The 20313-nt window shown below is 37.0% G+C and overlaps 1 protein-coding gene across 2 annotated transcripts in view; it reads left to right on the top strand.

Moving 5' to 3' along the window:
* Window positions 1-20313, top strand: part of GRID2 (glutamate ionotropic receptor delta type subunit 2) — a 736139-nt gene that overhangs the window by 525539 nt on the left and 190287 nt on the right. For both annotated transcript variants that reach the window (XM_072861988.1, XM_072861989.1), the window contains one exon: window positions 285-404. In XM_072861988.1, the coding sequence (XP_072718089.1) occupies window positions 285-404 (120 nt within the window). The remainder of the gene's footprint in view (window positions 1-284; window positions 405-20313) is intronic.

A 20313-nucleotide genomic window follows, 5' to 3' on the forward strand; every position in this document is an offset into this window, starting at 1 on the left:
AAAGAACAAAAATTGGAGTGCAAATACACTAAGAGTAAAACTATTGCTTGTATTGCATCTGCTTAGCATTGCTGAGTTTGATTCTTCTGTGAAGAGCTTAAATGATGCAGGAACAATTTAGGCTTCGGAATTTTCAGGGAAATGTGATCTTTGGAAAACTGTCCTAATCCTGGTAGTTGTGTATGTATTCTGCATAGTTAGTGCACAAATCCCTTTGAGAAACGAAAGTTTATTATAATTGGCTACTTCTGAGTTTTCACTCCATTCTCCTTTTTTTCCAATAGGGTGGAGTGAATGGCTTGACTGGAGAACTGGAATTTGCAGAAAATGGGGGGAATCCCAATGTGCATTTTGAAATTTTGGGGACAAATTATGGAGAAGATCTTGGCAGAGGCATCCGCAAGGTGAGGCTACATATATTCAAACAAGAGACTATTTTTACTGATTTTTTTAAAACCTTTCTTGCATTCCATGTTAATAGAAAAGTGTTTGATGGCAGATAATGTGTTGTCGTGTATCATTAAGAGGAGTAAGAAACGGGAGAAAAGTCTTGAACTTCTGGATATCCATCTATTTTATTACTGCAAAGAGGCCTTGCAGTAGGTCTCATTGATCAACGTGTTGTTTGTAATGCAGAATGTGTTAAGCCGCTTGTCGACTGTCCCAAAAGACCAGTGAAAGCTGTTGTTTTGTAATCCTTGCAACCCATTTCCAAAATAGCAAATTTTACATTGAATTACGTTTAGAGTACCCAGATTGACACTTGATACTTATGGTCAAAGTAGGATGCCGCAACCGTTAGGTGATTAAAATTCATAGGTACAGAAAGAGAAAACCTGTTGTAACATAGACAAAATTTCTGTAATCTCTTGTCTTCATGAAATAAGTACACAAAGTTTTTAGTAGAAATTAACTTTTACAGAATAGGTGTAATGTTATATATTCGGCTGCCAGACACAGTCCAAATACTTGGACTTAGATTGTTTGAGGAAATGACATCTTGAGCAAAATTACTTTTTCTTGGTATTTCAGTTTTGCTAGTCTGTAAAAATAAATTTAAGTCCTGTGTAAGGAATGGTGGAAGCAGGTCTCTATTTGCAATGCATATCCTTAACTTTGGACAACTGCCCATCTGGGATGGCAAAAGTAGCAAAAATCATATGGTACCTCTTAGGAAAATAAAAGACTAATAGGCTTTTCCAGGAGCAACTCTCCTTTAAAGATAGACCTCCTGAAAGGTGATACCAAGATCTCTTCATTTAGTGTATCAGATTACACTGGTTTTTATATGTGAGGAACCTGAAATGATTGTCTGAAAGCAAATGACAGAGAAAGTTATCTTAATATATGTAAACTGGTTCCATGTGTCAGTGTCAGTATATGATGAAGTACATCATTTGTCTGCATACCTTCTGCAGTAACAGATAAGTGCTCTGAAAGAAGGGAGAGATAAATAAGAAGTTAAAAGTGTCCCTAAACTCCAGAAATTTCTCCTCCGATTTTCATTGGAATTGTTATTCCATTCCTGCTGTTTCATCTGTTGTCAATACCTTAATGTACACACATGCCTATAGCTATGTCACCTTGAGCAGAGATCCTGACAGATGCTTTGGAAACTAAACGGAACTGGATCTTGTTGATATTTGGAGCCCTGCTTTGCAAAGTCTTCAGGCAACCAGAATGTTGCATGAGTCCTTATTCCCTCACCTATAAATTCAGCCTGTTTCAACATATTTTGACTTGAATGATTTTACATGCTATGCGTCAAGGAGCTGTTTATTCTTTAGAGCAACCAGCTAGTCCTTCTTAAGACAAATCTGTATCTCTTCATTTAATTTAATTCATTGACTTTGGCTGTTTTTTGACTTCAGGCCTGTCTGGGTGAATGCCTGAGTGAAGCACTAAGTTGTGTTCTTCCATTTCACAAAAAGATAGAAGAAAGAGACAGACCCACAAAAAGGTCTTAGAAATATAGAAGTACAAAAAGACTCCCTAGCTTTTCTAACTCTCTTATGATGGTATAATTTAGATTTACAGTGTAAATTTAAACTATGGTGCAGTTTACTTTTAAAGAAGAGGTTAATGGGCATGTAAAGGCACACGTAAGTTGCGCAAAACAATGAGATTGTACAAATGGGCTTTTTGAACCTTCCTTGTTTACCCTTTATCACAGTTCAAGGACAAAGAGACATTCACTGTCTTGGAAAGGAAATAGATTTGAAGTTGGTCAAAGAGAATAGAGTTTTGCACACAATATAATTAGACCATGAAACTCAGTGTCACAAGACCCTGTTCAGGAGAAAAGCAAAGTTAAAAAGAAAGCTACTGAAAGTATGTATTTTTTTATTTTGCCAATTAAAATTAAATATAGAGATTATAAGAAAATTTTCCTGTTGAAGGTTGCACTATAAATGTCTGCCCTTAGAGTTTTGTGATGCCCTGCAGCTGGTTAAAAAGAAGAAAGTGTCCAGAGTAGAACAGATTTAATCTGTTCCAATTTTTTTTCTAAGCAGCATTCATTGATCCAGAAAAAGCTTTAGAAAGAGTCCTGGTGTAGAGAAAGGAATTTTCTTTAGAAAGAAATTTGTGTGTATATTATGAGAATGTGATAATTGTTCCTGGAAGAGTCTTTCAAAAAAAATTCAAAATAATTCCAATTAAATGTTGTATTTTTTACACTAAATTGAATAGTAAGAGGATTTAAAATAAATATGGTATTTATAATCAATGTCACAAAGTTAAAAAAGCTGGGGATCCTAAAACATTTACAACAGAGATAGAGAAGAAAATAAAATTTTAAGGGGAAAATGCCATATGTTGGTTTTACTCTTGACAAAAGTTCACATATTTTGTCTTTGATTAGGTTTTGCTTTACAGTGTATGAGCCACTAGTGTTGGAAGCAAATCACAATAATTACAGGAGTCAGGTATATTTTTGTTAGCTACACTAATTAAAGTGCACTTCAGATTTTCATGTATTTAGTGGTCTGACTACAGAACTACCTAACCATTTTTATTTCTCAACTCTAGTGGAAGCAGCTGCAATTAGCAGACTGACTGAAATTTCTAAACAAATGCATCTTCCCTAATTAACCTGTTTCCAAGTACTTTTATGGGTGATAATGAAGGGTGAAATCATGACAAAAGCCCCACTGAAGTCATTGGGACAAGAAGTTCACACCAAGTCAAGTGTGTAAAGAATTATTATTTTTTTTTCCTGAGGAACAATCAATTGATTTTAATTAAACCAAGTAAAATTTTAAAATGCACTCGAATTTCTCAAGAGTCCAAATTCTGCTTGAAGTCAGTTCTGTTTGGGTTCAGGAGTAATTTGCTTACTTCTGAAAAGTTCACTTATATTCACAGGTTAATATTCCTAGGACTCAAAAAAGCAAACAATTTAGGAAACACTAGGAATTCACTTTTGTGTTTGGTTTTATTGGCCAAATTAAGCCATGTATCTAGCAGAAACTGTCTGCAAGTCCTCTCCTTCAACTTTCATGGGCTACTGTCATACCTGTAAAGCAGTGGGAGCATTCATGTGGAAGTTCATTGTGTTGGGGTCCTCCATCTAGTGACAAGTTAGCAAATTCAGGAGTGGGATTTGCCTGAAATGCAAATTTTGTACTGTTACGTCTGTAAATGCATTACCTTGCAGACCACAGATTGCTTAGGCTATATGTGTTGCCAGAGTTGGCTACTTGGAGTAATACAGTCAGATCGCTGCCACATAATGATTTTATTGACACCAGTGGTGTTACCATCCCAAAGGAACTGCAGAAAAACTCTTACTTTTACACATCATGCTGTGGCTTACATTTGCACAGATATAGTTATATTCAGTGGGAGACACGGGTGTATTTCTGACATTTCTCTGTTGCATTTGTCTGTTGGTATTTGACATTTGAGTATGTATTCTTTGACATTTAAATTTCAGTGCAATACTTTTATCTATACTGCTGAAATAAAAGCTGCCATTCCTCTGAATAACCATCCAACAAACACGAACAAAAGGGAGTTGATAGCTCAGAGGAATACTGTCTTATATCTTAGTGGTGTAGAAAACAGGACTGCAGGAATAAAGTGGTTTTCATGTGTCTTCCCGTGCTCTATGTAATTCAGAATGGTCTTATCCTCAAAGGCCCTGTACTACACCTTCTGAAATTTAGAGGACTGTGTTCCCACACTGGTTTTCTTACCATGTGTGGACACTTGGAGATCGTGGTGCACTTTGCTCTGCCTCCATATCCCTGTTAGCATACACCCACCTCCTATGCATTTTTCTCTTCTCTTCTGAGGACGGTTTCAGTCATTTCCTCCCAGTGGGGGAATGAGATGACACACCAGGCTCTCTCATCTCTTCCTCTCTGCACCAGGATGTCCATGTCAAGGCTTTCTTTGCACTCAGGACACCTAGGGATGCCTCAGAGCAAGGATAGAGCCACGGGCATGCAGGAAAACCGATACCCTGGGTGGGGCACCAGGGTAACCCAGGATGCTTCAAGCCCTCCGCATTTGTCCAGTAGGATTGTAGGGCTCTGTCCTAAATGATTTTGTGATGACCTTAAGGAGGAAATGTTACCTATTTTAATCTGAGGGATATCTGTAGCGCAAAGCACTTCATATGAATGTGGCTGAAGGCCTTTGGCCATAATGCCTGACAGATGTGTTGTTCCTCTCTCCGTCTGCCAGTGCGAATGGCAGGACTTTCCCTGTGGAGTCAATGCATGCAGGTTTTTATTTCACAGATTATTAAGGGTTATGTGGAACATTCTATAGTTGTGTTATTTGTTCAGAGATGGGCAAATTGTATTACATTTTTTGTTTTCATTCTAGTAAAAGAATTGCTACTTCCACTTCATCTGAAAACAGTTGTTGATTACAATAGTGGCATTGCTTTGTTATCTGGTATATATTTTTTGCTTATATTTGCATCACAAAGCAACATAAATTCCAAGTGTATATCTTGATCTTGGGGAAGTCTCCATCTCTTCTTATAAAGTTGAAACTTATTTTTTGCATCTTTTATCTCTTATTCCCTTTTGCTTCATTAGGTGAAAAGAGAAGTTATACAGCTCTGCTGACACTTATTAACTAACACTATTTAGTAACCAAGAGCAGAAAAAAGTATTTTCTTCTTGGTTAGCTTCTTGGTTAGCTACTTGAGGTAAATGATGGGTTCACCTGCTCCCTTTGTGATCGTGATCAAAGGTAGAGCTCTGTAATGTGATTTTTAAAAATGTATATATATCAGCACTTGGTACTTTAAGCTGTGATCTGTTTCAGCTGTTTCTAAAGCCTGACATGCAATTTATGATGTGACTGAAAGATATACTTGCAATTTACAGAGACATGGTGTATTTTCTAGTGGGTTGAAAAGAAATGTTGCTGTGTCTGTCTGCTTTGCCTCTAGTGTTGGTAGAAAAGATGGACCTGGCACAGTAGTAACGTGGCACTCTCTCTAAAGCAACTTTAAATACATAAGCAGCCTGCTAGAAATGAAATAAACTACTTAGTACTAAAGGTAAAGAGGTAATTAAATACCTTGGTGAACTGGGACCTGCTGTTCTGGTTCAGCACAGTACTTAAATATGCTGTAAACCTGCTGAAGACTACCATTTCCTTCCTTTATTTAGTGCTATGCAATAGATGAAGATACAGTGACTGATTCTTTACTTTCTGCTAGCTTCTGCAAAGCTTTTGTGAAATTTCAGTGAAATTTAATTTGGCTGGAAGGTGTTGGGAATTTGCATGGTATCACAATGAAACTAGTGTTAATAGAGAACTGTGATTTACTTGAACGTGCATTTCTGTTTAGCTTAAAAGTCAAAGTAAATGCATATTTGAGCCTAATGGAAAATGGAAAAAATGCCTCTATCCATAATTGTATTCCTGAATTTTAAAAAATTTAAAAGTTTTTTAAAAATTTCCCCTCTTTGCTTTTGAATAAAGCATTTTCTTTTAAAATCTGAGACTGCAGAGAGAGAGACCGACTGACTCAAAGTAATCAATAGTGTACCATTTGGAGAATTAATCAGGTTTTGGACTCTCTGAATCAGATGAGGGAGGAGGGGGAAATCTGAATCTTGGCGCTGGACTGTCCAGGTGCCTGCCCTGACCCCAGGCTGTTTGTCTGGATGAGTGAGTATTTCAGTGTTCATAACAAGTGCAAAGTAAAGAAGCCAGAGATGGATTCGGTGGCTTGGTGGATGCTGCCTCAGGAATATGGAAGACCAAGGTTCAAGTCCTTCTTCTAGTGATCATTAATAAATACAGAGCAGAGCTGCTACTACAGGCAGTGTTATGAGCAACCTGTTGCCCGTGAATTATTCACCTGTGGAGCAGGACATCCACCAGGAATACATGAGAGCCAGGATCAGGTTTATGAGCAAAATCACCCAGAACACAAACTCTCAAACTCCAAACTAATGCCTACAAAGCCAAGGCAAACATAGTGCAATAGAGACATATTATCCCACCTATTTCTCCTTAGAAGCAGCACAGTCAACTGTGTCTGCTGAGCTCCAGTGTGCTTAGGCATTTGAACATAGCAGGACCTGTTGTAAAACAGAAAGGTGATTTTAGACTGTAAGACAAGCAGATGTCCAGATTTCCCAGTCTAGAATAATAAGATTAAGTGCCTGGGTTAAAATTCAACTCAAATAATTAAGATACAGGTTTATTAAGTTTTCAGCATGCAGGTGGATGGCTTTTAGCAGTGACATTTATAGGGCTAGAGGAGTGGGATCTGAACCCCCCCCCAAATCTTTCAAGCCTGAGTAACTGCAGCACTCTGGAATGAAGAGGGGTTTGCTCCTGCATTGGGAACAGTGAGGAAAAAGGGAAAACACAGGGTGGCAGCAGGGGAGAGTGCAATGGGACCCTGGGGAGATGCATTGATGTCAAACAGAAATTCCCCTTAGGACCTTGGTGCTCTGTAGTATTTCTCTTGGCAGTTTTGGCAGGGATGAGTCCGTCTTTCTTTTGCTCAGAATTTCCATTCTTGTCAAAACTGATACAAATGTTCTTACTGAAAACTGCTTTCAGTGGATTGGGAACTGCCTGTTTTGACTGATTGCTTTCATTAGAAGGAGACAAATCTTTTTATGCACTTTAAATTATATAGTTTCATGGTTTTTATTCATTTTTGTTATTCGGGATAAGAGGTTACATTTTATCCATCTCCTGCCGAAGATGCAGTTGTCTTGACAGCAAAGAACAGGAAAAATATTTTCAACTTTCAAAGTTGTGTTTTTAATTTGTTTAATATCTTGTTATGACAATGGAAACTTGAGAAAGATCAGTCAAAAAATAATAATAATAAAAAAAGCTAGGAATTGTATCAGTAAGTTCTGTTTTCTGTTGATGCTCTTAGGCAAGTGCCTAACCACAGAGGCTCCTGTGTGATTATTCTGTGCTTCAAAATGGGCATGAGAGCAAAGAATGATACAGAACTTCATTCATTTATTTTTTGCAGCAGGGATTTTTTTTGTCTTGAAAAATTTTGAATAGCAGAAATAGCATGGTGGCTTTTTAATAACTACTGTGGGAAAGAGAATTTGAATTTGAATGTTGGTCAGATTAATGTAGCATGTGAAACTTGATTCATATCCATTAGACATTTTTCCTTCATTTTTGGGTTCCTCTCTTCCTCTCTAACTGCTTGCAGTTGGCCACAGGTCAACCAGGACAAGGGATTATATCACTTTTGTTTTTACAAATTCAATATTTGCAATAAGTAACCCTTTACAGTTTTCAGTATGACTGGTTTGGCCACTTTTGAAATACCTTTACTATGATTATGTGGCTTTTTCTCCTGTTTGAGTAGCTGTGAAAGCCTTCTGGTGAATGTGGATATGCAGAACTGGCTGGCAAGATGTGGTGAATTTTTATCCTCAAATACTTCAGCTGAGCAAATTAGCTTTGTAACTCACTTCAGAGATCTGAAGTGCTTGAGAACTTTGAAGTGCCTCAAAACTGACATTTTGAATAATATCAGAAGGAACTGTATATGATTTAAGAATGGACTTAATGCTTTATTGACCTCTCAGGCAGTAATGCTTCTATGCGATTTTGGAAACCCCATTACGGACTTCTCTTCACCTTTAAGGGAGCACTCAGTGGGTGCTGCTTCAAGAATGTGTTTCATCATCCTTGAAATTAATAGGATAAAATACTTAGCTCAACTTGGAATTACTTGTTTTAAGGTGGGGATTCTCAATGAATTATAGGTACCTTTCAGAATTAAAGTTTTCAAAAGTTTTCAATGCTTGCCTTTTGTTCTTTAGAGTTGGTTTGTTTTCCATCAAAGCTATCATCTGATGAAAATTGCTTTATTTCACAAATACTTGTAACTGGAACAAACATACATTTTCCGGGAGTAGGAAGAAGTAATAAGTGTGTTTAACCCTCCATTAATCCAAAAGAAGGGGATGTTGTAGCTAATTTATCATGTGAAGAGGGAGATAATAATAGTATCTTCAGTAAGTTAAATATTTCCATACAAATTTGGATGTAAATTGTGTATCCTAGTCAAAAATTAATAGTAATTGGAAAAACATGTAAACAGACAGGAGAGAGGGATGATAAAAATTTGAGCTGCTTCTTTTAACAGGAGGCATGAAGAGATGGTAGTAGGAAGTGGGTCATTTAGCTTTAGCTTTTGAGGGTGGTGAAGAGTATTGTTCAGATCTCAGAATTAAGAGTTCAGTGCACAGCCTTGGGAAGGATGATGTGTCTAAGGGTTATAACACAGATCTTAGTCCATCATATGTGGAAGTAGGTCTACACAGATTTCACAAGATTTGATACATTGCTTTTTTCTTCAAGAATCACAAGCCAACACTGACAAGATCAGATGGCCTGCTATGTCCTGCCAACCATGTCTCCCCACGATAATGAATCATAGAATTGTAGAACAGCCCAGGTTGGACTTCAAAGATCATCTGGTCCAACCTTTTAATAAATTGTTTCTAATTTGCACATTTTGTGAGGGACTTCTTGAAGGCTGTGTTGTCTTGTAGGCTGATGAATGTTGGATGAGCCCCTATGGTACATCTTGAAAGGCCTGGAAGGCTAATATTGATCAAAACTTTGCTGGTACAAGTTTTAAAGTAGGCAGAACTGTCTTCTTTCGCAGTAAGATCTCTTTGTTCCTAGCTAGCCTATTAGCAGGAAAATATGAAAATGGGCCTTATTAGACACTGAATATTTATGTACAGCAGAGATGAAAGCAAGCTGGTTTGGGTTTTGTTTAGAGTTTTTTTGGGGGGGTTGAGGTTTGGGGTTTTTTTTGTGGAAATACTGTGTTTCATTGAGCATGATGCTGAATGATATTTTGGTGACAGCAGTAGGCAGTAGTTTCCTGCAGTGGCGTAAGCGGCCCTGATAAGCCCAATGACCTTTGCCTCTGTGGCCGTAGAGTATTCAGTGTCACTTTCTACTAAAGCAGGGAGAACCCAAACCCAAACATTTAATCTCTTTAGTCCTCCTTCCACAAGCTGTGGGATCTAGAGGAGCTAGCCAAGTCATAAGCTGATTGGGAAACTGGTAATTGAACTCAGTGAAAATGCAGGGGCTGTGGATATATCCACCGTCTATGTATCTGTATATCTATATATATCTATATCTATGTAATATCTACCTCCCTCAGCCTCCACTGCCATGGGAGTAGATTTACAGTGTGTAGGAATGTGAAAACATCCATGAAGCTGCTAAAGGCTCCCAAATTCATCAGAAGAACGTAGGCATCTATAGGCAAGTGTCAGAAAGAGTTAGGTCAGCAAAGAGTCAAGGGTCAGCTGAACCCCTGGTGAGAGAAGAGTGGTGCCCATGGGGGAGAACAGCCTGAGTTGATGGAGAGTCCCATGTTTGGGTTGGAACAGAAAATGCATGTGGATACAGTGGTTAGCTAAAGAGAAAGAAGAGAAATGATGCATTGAACCGTGGAAATTGCTTTCCGCTGTTGTTAGCACAACACAGCTGAAAGTACAGTAAATCTTTGTTTGTTGTGGTGTTTTTAAGACAGATAAGAAACTAATAGAGATATTTGAGAAGGCAAAGAGAAGTGTCCGTATGATTTCAACTTGGATGCTGTATCATTGTTTATAATGTAGTTTCCAGCTAAATTACTCAGCTTATGTATTTCAAAATATGGCAGAGTTTACTACGCATAAATCATCATTTATAAAGTATAAGTTTTCAATTACTTTTTCTTATCTGCCAAAAGAACTTCAGAAGTAGAAGTGATATTTCCTTTTGTTTCAATATTGCATTTATGGCAATGCTGAGATATGTTTCCCATAAAGTGGTTAAAGCTGTATCCTGCAATTAAAAGAATCTTAAAAGTGATTTCCAGAGATAAAAAGTTACTTCTGTGTAGTTGGTAAGGGCCACATCCTTGCACCTTTTGAGTTCTTTACAAATGATAAAGACGAGGATGATGAAGCTTTCGATGACTTCATAATATTTATAGTTCTTTCATAGTGTTGAAAGATTTTTTTATGATTCAACCTTAAAATTACAGTGCTCAGATTTTTGCCTGTTCTAAAGTTATGATAAAATGCCTTAATCAGAGGGTAAGTTACAATAAAAATTAATAATAAATACTCTTGTCATGGTGTATTCCTGCTTTAAAATGCACAGCAGAAGTAATAGAAAAAGTAATATGTATTAAGTCTCAAATACTTTAGATTTCCATCTCGATAAACAGAATTAATTTAATTTGATAGAACCTCTTTTTCTGAAAAATAAAGCTTTTCAGGAAATTGTAAGCACTAACAAGGCTTTGAAACTCTTTAAGCTAGAAGTAAATGGGGGGAAATACTATGTTTTAACGAATTCGGTAAGGTGTGTCTGGCACCTGTGGTAGATGTCTGTTGGAAAATAGTCTCATCCTTACTTCCAATCCCACTTCTCTCCATTTCTCAAAACCTGTGAAACTTATTATGGCAGTTTCTATCTCAAGTATAGCAGTGGGTAGAATATTTTTCATTTGTAAACAGAAAAGGATAGGATGGGATAAATTGCAGAAGGACTTCTATTGAAATTTGAGCTCAAATTAACTTCAATTTTGGTCCTATATGTAAAACATGACTGTGTTTAGAAAAATGTAGCATAATGTATCAAAACTGGTATGTTCGATTTAAAAAAAATAAATTGAAGTTGATAACATTTGGATTGAAACTAATAACTTACTAGTTATAAATAATAACTTTAACATATTTCCAGACAGCAGAAACATATATTGAGAATAAAGTGCATGATATGCTCCAGGAAATGCTGTGTCTCTTAAACCCCTGGAAATAAAGGCGCTTGTTTTTTTATGGATTTATCTAAGATTTCTATCTAAGAGAGATGGATAAAGAAGCCAAAGCAAACCCAGAGATTAGGAGCCAAGCCATCGCTAGAGGAAGAAATAAGGATCGTTTTGCTATGGCTGAGCCATTCGCTGTTTCACAAGTGATGCCCGTGTTATTGCAGATATTGCTAGAGTTATCTCTTCTCTATTACTGCCACACGCTGCTCTCCTGTCCTAATCATGCTACCCTTTATGTCTATTATCTTTGGCAATTTTGTGTGATTCCAATTCATTTACCTGCTGCTTTGCCTCTTTGTATTTCTTCCATCTCATCTGTACTTCCTCATTGCATCCTTTGAAGCTCAGATCTAGTCTCATCTTTGCCGCATTTTCCTGATCCATGCTGAACCAGGCTGCTTCTGCACCTTATCTAGTCATAAAGCTAATAGCTTTTTTTAAAAATGCATTTTTATAATAATTAATTTACTTATAGCTCATAAAAATCTGATTTAAAGTTTGCATTCTAATGGAGTGCCTTAATAATGAGCCATCGGTGTTTTATATGAATATTTTCATGCAATGTGCAGTTTGTATATACCTCTACTGATTTTGCATAATAGCTTGAATGCTATTAAAAGAATAGAATTATATTTTAAAGCCTTGATACTGGTGTTTTGCATCAGTTTGGCTCTAGAATGTTTCAGTACTCTAAATGTATTAGTATTCTGAATTAGTACTCAGGTACTCTTAGCTCTCTAAGTTTATTAACTACTGTTAAAATATGTGATTTCCCCATTGAATGTGCATGTCTGAGATCTCATTAGTCAGTTTATTTTAAGCTGTGTATTATATTACTTGAGACAAATATTTGACATAAACATACGAAGTAAAAAGATAAATATTTTAGTTAGGATCTAGTTAAATAGCATATATCCATGATTAAACCACACATCACTCACTGGAACAGTGTCAATTAATGCAATTTTGTTAAAATATTTATGAACTTCTTGAAGGGAGTATCAGTCCCACTCATGCCACAGAGGTTAAACAGTTTTATAAACTCTTTTTCCTTGTATCCATTCCTGTCTGCATTAAGATATATCTTCATCTTCCTACTCACCTTTGCTTTGCAGCAATTACCTTGCCTTGCAATCCCCGAACCAGCCAACCTGCCAGGCCTGCTGCTAGGTGTATGTTTCTTGCTGCTTCATACTTTTTTTTTCCTCAAATTACAAGTTCTGCTTCTGACATTGGAGACTGCATAAGCCTGCTTTGTCTTGCAAAGCGCATCACAAGTAATGTTGCATTAGCAAAGAATAACGTCTGAGAATTTCCATGCTTTGCGGCAGGGATGTAGGCAATGACATAAAATGCATGGAAAGTTCATTTGCATGCTGGAAAAACCTGCTCAGGAAAGGTTACAGGAGGGGTAGTCCAAGCTTTGAATTAGAGAGGTGGTCTAGTTCACTATCAGAACAGTTTTGTTCACACAGTGGATTTTAGCTACTGATAGGGGTTGGTGGGTGTAATTCCATAGAGTTTATTCCAGAATGGGGCTACAACCCGGCAAACGAAGTGCAACATGGATGGATTTTTATGTTATCTTTGTAACAGTCTGTTGCAGAGGAAGGAACAGATAAGGTAGACTTTCTGTTCTACAATGGTAATGATATATGGAAATATTTTATCCAGAAGCCCAATCTACAGTACTTGGATAGTCAACATGTCTGGTTGCTAGCAGAAAGATTTTAAAGTACAGCCTTCTGGTCAGTGGAGACTGAGGTAAATTGTATTTCTCCAATATTTTGTGACCTACTTGTTCACAAATTACCTTTTCAAATATGTTTGAAAGACTAGAATAATTCACAGCTAGTTTGGTCTACAGTAAGGTTATAATGAGTCTCCCGATACGCTTGATTCTGGATAGTTAAATTGATTTCTCTGTTTGGCCTTGGGGCTGCTTGTACACTGAACAGCGTCTGAAAGTTACTGTCCTCTCTCGCTACTAACTGTACTGCTGAAGACCTTACACCCTGCTTGCTTTTAGCTTTGCCACTTATTGTGTCTGCAGGAAAGCAAACATGACAAGACCAGCTAAGTGATGGATATCTTCCCACATGAGAATACAATCTTTATGTCGCTTTGTGACTGTAGGCCACCAACAGATTGCATTAAATAGGGACTGATGCACTGAATACAAATGTTTTTAACATGCCTACATATTGAAGCATTTCTGTTCAGTCCAACGGGGAATTTCACATCAAACTGATTTCATGGCAAAGATTTTCATGCTGCTTTTACAATTTGGGGGGGATGAGGACACACATGATAGGAAACTTTAATAAGAAATTCTGATCTTCTTTTTCTGATAGTGTACTGCATTCCCATTCGTTTAATGTATTCAGTATGTAACATCATACCCCACATTTATTACAAATCGATTCCTCTGAATTCTTTTTGGTTCCAGTTGTATATTCCTCTAAGTTTTATTAGGCTCTTTTCCAACAGCTTTGTAACATCCAAATCGTCAGTCAGTCCATTAGTCATTAGAAGCTGCTTTCTAGTTTGTTGTGCCACTTTAGCATATTGAGGCAAATCATTTCTGCAAGAGAAAATGAAGACATCAATAAAGAAAACACAGAATGTTATGATACCTTGTTAAATAAATGTTTTTCCTCATCATTATTTTATTTTGTATTTTCTTATTCATTCCATTTGCCTTAGAAAGAGAGGAAAAGCCCACGTGTCTGATTTAGTTAAATCCATTTTTTTAAAAAAGGACCTAAAACCTCTCTAAACCTTCAAAGACTATTGATAAAATGAAGTGGAAGTGTATTTCTCTCTCTCTCTCTTTTTCCATTTCTTTTCTTTTCTTTTTAAACCCTTTTACCATATCTTTTGAAAGGTACCTTGACAAGTGCAAATATAATCATATATAATCATGTGCCAGATTGGCCAGGTTCTATCATCAGTGTGATCTCTCTTAAATCCTGCTGAACATAAACCCCAAAATCTTTCTGTAGAAGACAAAATATTTTCCTGTGGATTACAGCTATCCATTGAAAGGTTACACGTTTAATTGTTGGTTATTATCTTAGCTCAGCAAAACAGTAATCTTCACCTGGGTGTGAAAAAGAGAAAGGTGCTGGCTTTTGCCAGCTGTATTTTTTGAACTGTGGGGATAGCAGTAGACTCAAAATTGCAAGAGGCCATTGACTTGAAGATGTTGCAGTCCTTTGGAGACCAAAAATAACAGACTCATGACAGGTATTTTAATGAAAGATTTTGGAGTAGGACAATTTAAACTTTTCAACCTAAAAGTATTGAGATAACCTTAGGCGAAAAAATGGATATACTGACTTCTTCAAAAAAAATCAATCATCCTGAACAGCATAGCACGGCTGCTTACCTGTAACAAGGTCATTAAGAGTTGCGAACAAAAGCAGCCCTCTAACTTGCCATTTTGGGTTTTGAAAGAAGAGAAAGTATGGGATAGAGCTAAGTACTAAAGCCCCCACATTCTGGAGAAGTCAGCTAAAACTGAAAATAAAACTTACACACTGCTATGAACCTGGCTGTAGAAGGTAGGTGTTTCTTAATATTCTGCTTTGAAAAACCTCTTTGAAATAGAAAAAAAAGTAAAACCTTGATTCATAAGGACTCATAGTTTTATCCATAATCTCTATTTTTTCCAGTTCCAAACACAACAGTACGCTTACTCAAGGGTGGGAGGATGTTAGTTAAAAATAATACAGCATCAGTTGAATGCTCCACAGAATTTAAAATTAAATGTCTGCAGAGATTATTTGCTATCATGCTTGCTATAAAGGTATATGGGTCTTGTGTGGGATCTTCTAATAATTTGAGATATTTCACTGCCCTCTCTTGGTGAGAGTTAAAACTGGTCTCTTTTTCACAAACGTTAACCCAAGAGCAAAAAGGGTTTTTCCTTTCGTGCAAGCGTTATTTGCTAGGAAATCATAGTAAGTTGGATATTGTGGATTAGTATTGTGATGGTTGTACTGTTTATTTCATCTTGAAGTTTGTGAGTGAGCTCACTGGTTTGATCTATGATGTGTGGACATATGTGTATAGGAATATCTATTTATATATTCAACCTTATACAAACATCATGACAATATATATCCTTTTCCATAATTGTATAGAAATATTTTTAAAACACCTTAAACAAAGTCTGTGTGTCTTGTGAGCAGTGAAAAAGCTAATGACATTTTAATTGCTTGCTGGAATAATGAGCTATACACTATTTTATTAAAAACTATCAATTTTAGACAGCTAATTCAGGTCCATATGTTAACTAGTAATCTCCCTCTAAAACATGTAGAGGAAGGTGCTGCCCTAGAAGGCAGTTCAAAACTTTGTAAGGTATCTGGAGATATTAGCTAGCTAATTTCACAGTTTAGTTTCAAAGCCTATAAATACCTTTCCTCTTCCAAATCTCTGTTAAAAGAAGATCAAGTTTTGCAAGCTCCCAGAGTTACCCCTGAACCAATGCTTCTTGCCTTATATTTGGGAGCACTGAGTAGTCATACATGGAGCCTTAAACCATGACTGATTTCCTAACCACATGTTGTTATGACAGGTTTTGTGAAACACATCACAAAAACATGAGCTTTGACTTCTGTGCCATGATTAAATCTGATTAAATAAAATCAAGGATTGTAGTTAAACTTAAGTCAATTCTGTCTTTTACTTCAAAGTAATCAAGCAAATTCTTCAGTGATAGCATTATTGGTTCAGAAAGGCTGTGAATTTATACTGCAGGAGGGACTATAATTTAGAAATGCCACAGATTTTGTATATATAGCTTGCAACTCCCAAAGGGATCATTTTTGATGAAAATTTTGTTTTGCCATATATTTCAGGAGGTCTACGTTATGGCAATATTTACAAAAGAGTGAATGGGCAAAAATAAACCAACACGTCTTGTCTTTTGCCAATGTTTTTTTTCAAGCCAAAGAAGTAAAAGAAAACAGAAATTTCGTACACGTCCAGAGCCACGTAAGCAGCTCAGTCTATTGTGTTGCTGAAGCACAGGCATGCTGCTTTGTACTGAGAAATATTAAACATAGCTTGCTATTATTGGTAGCATAGCAAAATTATTAATCCATGTTAGATGTTTTTATACAGAGCAATGACTTGTTCTGTACCAAATGCAAATTTGGCAAGTGCCCCTGTCCCGAGCTGCTTGATTTGAAAGGACAGAGTAGACATGTCAGTAGTAGAAAGTTTGAGCTACACCAAGATTGCAGCAACTTCCAAGGAAAAGGCTGAAAGGGAGGCAAATAATCATGGAAAGACAAGGAGAGCCTGCAGATGCTCACAAAGAGAAGGGATTTGCATGTTTACTGCCTGAAGTCACTATTACCCTCCAAGTAACTCTTTGTTACTATGCAGGATATCTTCCAAGAAAAGTTTGCTTTTTTCCTGTCTAGCATTCAGTAGGCAGCACCATGACCTGACTTTTCACCAGAGGGTTATCGGGAACTCTGCAGATCATCCAGCCTATTGTTTGCTGTCCTGCTTGTGATCTGCATCCAGCAGCGGCCCTCTCTGAGCATCGAGTGGGGAGCGGGTGGGCTTTTGTGGCATGTGGCAATATCAGCAGGTCTGACTTTATAATGAATGAAGGTCATTCTTTGTACAAATTCTCTCAGCTCCCCAGTAGTTTAGCCAATCAATCTGTAAGGAGCTTCTGCAAATGTCACCTTGCAAACTGACTACATGCTTTGGCAGAAAATTAGAAGGCGCAAAAACAGTTCAAGAACCAGGTTGAGAGATGGTTATTAATTTTTTTTGTCTGTGTCTTTACTGAAAGAGGGAACAATCATATCTCTTTCGAGACAGCAGAAAAAGAGGAATCATGACACGTTTTAAAAATGCAATATATTCGATGCAGCAATCTTGGTACACAGCGTTGTGAAGTGCTTTGGGGCAGCCACACAGTTCCCGGACTTCTTTCTTGTGTAGCTGTTATTTCAAGTCAGTCTTGTGGGATATGTTCTATCCCCTACTGCATTTTTGAAGGAGACAGATTCACGACTAGCTGGTATTCTCTACTGACTATTTCTGTATTAGTAGAAAGGCCAACGTTTTAACTTGGAAATACAAACCTGGCTGGCTGGTGCATTTCTCCACATAGCCCATGTATGGGATTTGAGTAGTCTGGACAATCGCCACTTGAAGGTGAGTTTTAGGCTGAGAAGTGGTGCAAATTAGAGACATGAGTATGGGGCAAGCCCGTAGGAGATCGAGGTGGGTGGCAGGAAGAAGCCCTTCGATAATGTTGTGGAATGGCAATACATCTCTTTTCCTCTTTATTTTTAGTTTCTGATATCACTGGGTGATACAACAGCAAGGATATTCATTTTCCTATGCCCCTGTCAATGTGGGAACAGAAGAGTTTTGAGGAAGAAACACTGTTTTGGGAGAAGTGTGGAAAGGGAATGAATATGGCTGCTTCCTATGCTGGCTTTCTGTGTTGTTTCTTTTGCTTTGTTTTTGCTGTCCACAGGTTCCAAGTACATGCAGTCAGTGTGAAATGCCAAAAGCTGGACACAGATATCTCCTCTGCTACCCTTTACAGTTAGAAGATCAATGTCCAGCTTTTACTATTGAATTCCTAATAAGTTGACAAAATAATCAGGAAGAAACACTTGTTTTTAGCCTTTTGCCACTGCCCTCAGACTTCTCCCCATAATTCAACTAATGAAAAAATTCCCAATGCAGTGCCTGTTTGTAATTTTAAGACTCAAATAATTTGTTATTTGTATATCTTATTTATATAGAAATAGTTATAATGCCTTTAAATTGCACCCCTCTCTTAAAGCACAGAGCACTAAGAAGACCTGGGATGACTGAGAAAAAATTTTGGCTGAGCTCAGTTTCATTTTAAGTTCATACAGAAGCTCATTAATATGTATGCAAGTATACATACATATAGGTATGTACATATAGGTACATACATATACATACATACATATACATAGAGCATGCACACAAAGGCTGGTGGCTTACCGTTTTCCTATAAAGCCCTAGGCCACAGAGCTCTCTGTGTGAAAATAGATTGCCTAGCCTCAAATACAGGATGTTCAGAAATCCTGAATGCCCCAAAGGTGAGATGGACTTTTGACTCCAGGTCTTTCTATCTATTTCTAAAGCCCTGAGGCTTTTGCCTCCTGGCGGTCTTACATCTTTTGGAAATCTCTGTTTCAGAGGGTGTCTAAGTTCCTGGGAGGGATTGCTTGCTGCAAGTCTGCAAAGGACTCATGGGTTGCTTATGGACAATAGCACCTATTATTGGCATCTCTTTGTTTTTATTCCTGTTCTTTCCATTGACCCCTCTTTGAATGGAAAGTCACCCCATCTCCTCTCTTCCCAAGTGCCAATGGTAAATTCAGAGCTTTGCCATCACAGTATTCTTTATAGCAATAATGAATACATTATGCCTGAGACAGTCGTAGGAAATTGTGCCTGGGGTTTAACTTCTGAGATTAATAGCTTTACAGGGAGCCATTTTACTTCTTGGTTTCTCTTTTCTTCTTAACCTCCAGCACTTTTATCCTTACCTTCTTAACTCTTAATATTTTTGTCATCAGTTTTTTCCTTCTTTTTGCCCCTCCCTAACATGATGATAGACAGACTCAGGGAAGCTATCAAATTGTATTTTCTTCTTGTTCTGCCGAATGACTCACCAGACTTTTATCACTCTAATGTAAGTGTGTAATGAGCCAAGTGACTTGGATGGGGAATTAGAAGAGGGTCACTTGCCGTTTATTTTTGGGTTTAGGCTTTGATGGAGCAGTTCATTAGAGCTACCATGAGTCCTGACAACAGATTTATGAGAAGGAGGTTATTTTATTTTATGTTCTTATCTTATGTCATGCTGTGGTCTCTGGTCATGATAGGATATCACTTATTATGGTCATTTCTATGCTGTTTCAGATTTGTTTTTTTCTGCCATGTGGTACTCCATAATGTTTACTCTTCAAATTTTGTTCCTGATGTTTGAGCATTAGTGGATTTGTTAGACTGCATGCTCTATCTGTGGCATATTGGACTGATTTTTCTATTGGCTTGAGTTATTCTTTGTGATAGATCCTCTTTGCTGTAAACTGGTTTTATCTTCCTGTAGGCTAGATAGAATTCTTCTTCACACACACAAATACATACATACGTATATATACTTTTTGCTGGCATGCTTCATTGCATTTTTTTTCTTCCAACAAGACTAAATTATCTCCAGAAAACTCAGAAAAGCTGCTTGAAAACCCTTAGATATGTTAGACCCCCTTTAACTGTAAATTTTCATTTATGACCCTTTAGGGTACTTCAGAAACGGTATGGTGGAGTATACACTAAATAAAAAAGCCCACATAGCCAAAGTTCCCATTCTTTCTTGTGGTAGGATATTTATATAACAAATAAATAATTAAAAAAGGAAAAAAATCTGTATGTTAATCATTAAACTGTAAGAGTGTAAGATGAAACAGTACACTGTGTAAAAGCAATTTTAGCTGTGTTTTTAAGTGTGTGTAATGTAAATAAATACATATATGTTAATTTTATTTACATAATTGTTCCTTGGAGAGGGAAATATCAACCTACACTAAAAGTATACTTGATGAAAACACTAGAAGCATGGAGAGTTGGTTTTTGCTTACTAGGGTTTAGATATCTAAATTTACAAAGTTAATGGGAGCTAAGAGTCCTAAACATCTCGGAAGATGAAAGCATTTAGATTTATATGGCAAATTAAAGATTTAAGTTCCTAAGTTTAGGTGCAGAAGTGATAACATTTAAGGCATTTTTACAACTTTACAGGTGTTTAATCCATTTAACAAAATGTTCAGAACTGTATGGTCAATTAAGTTCCAAGGATGATTTATCCATGTGAATTTTAAGCACTGTATATTAATTTGTGATTTCTTGGTTATTTTTCTGGGTTGTTTTTTTTTTTAACATGAAAAAAAGTACCTGCTTAAAAGCAAATG

The sequence above is a fragment of the Ciconia boyciana genome, chromosome 5 (assembly GCF_034638445.1).
Source record: "Ciconia boyciana chromosome 5, ASM3463844v1, whole genome shotgun sequence".
NCBI classification, from domain to species: Eukaryota; Metazoa; Chordata; class Aves; order Ciconiiformes; family Ciconiidae; genus Ciconia; species Ciconia boyciana.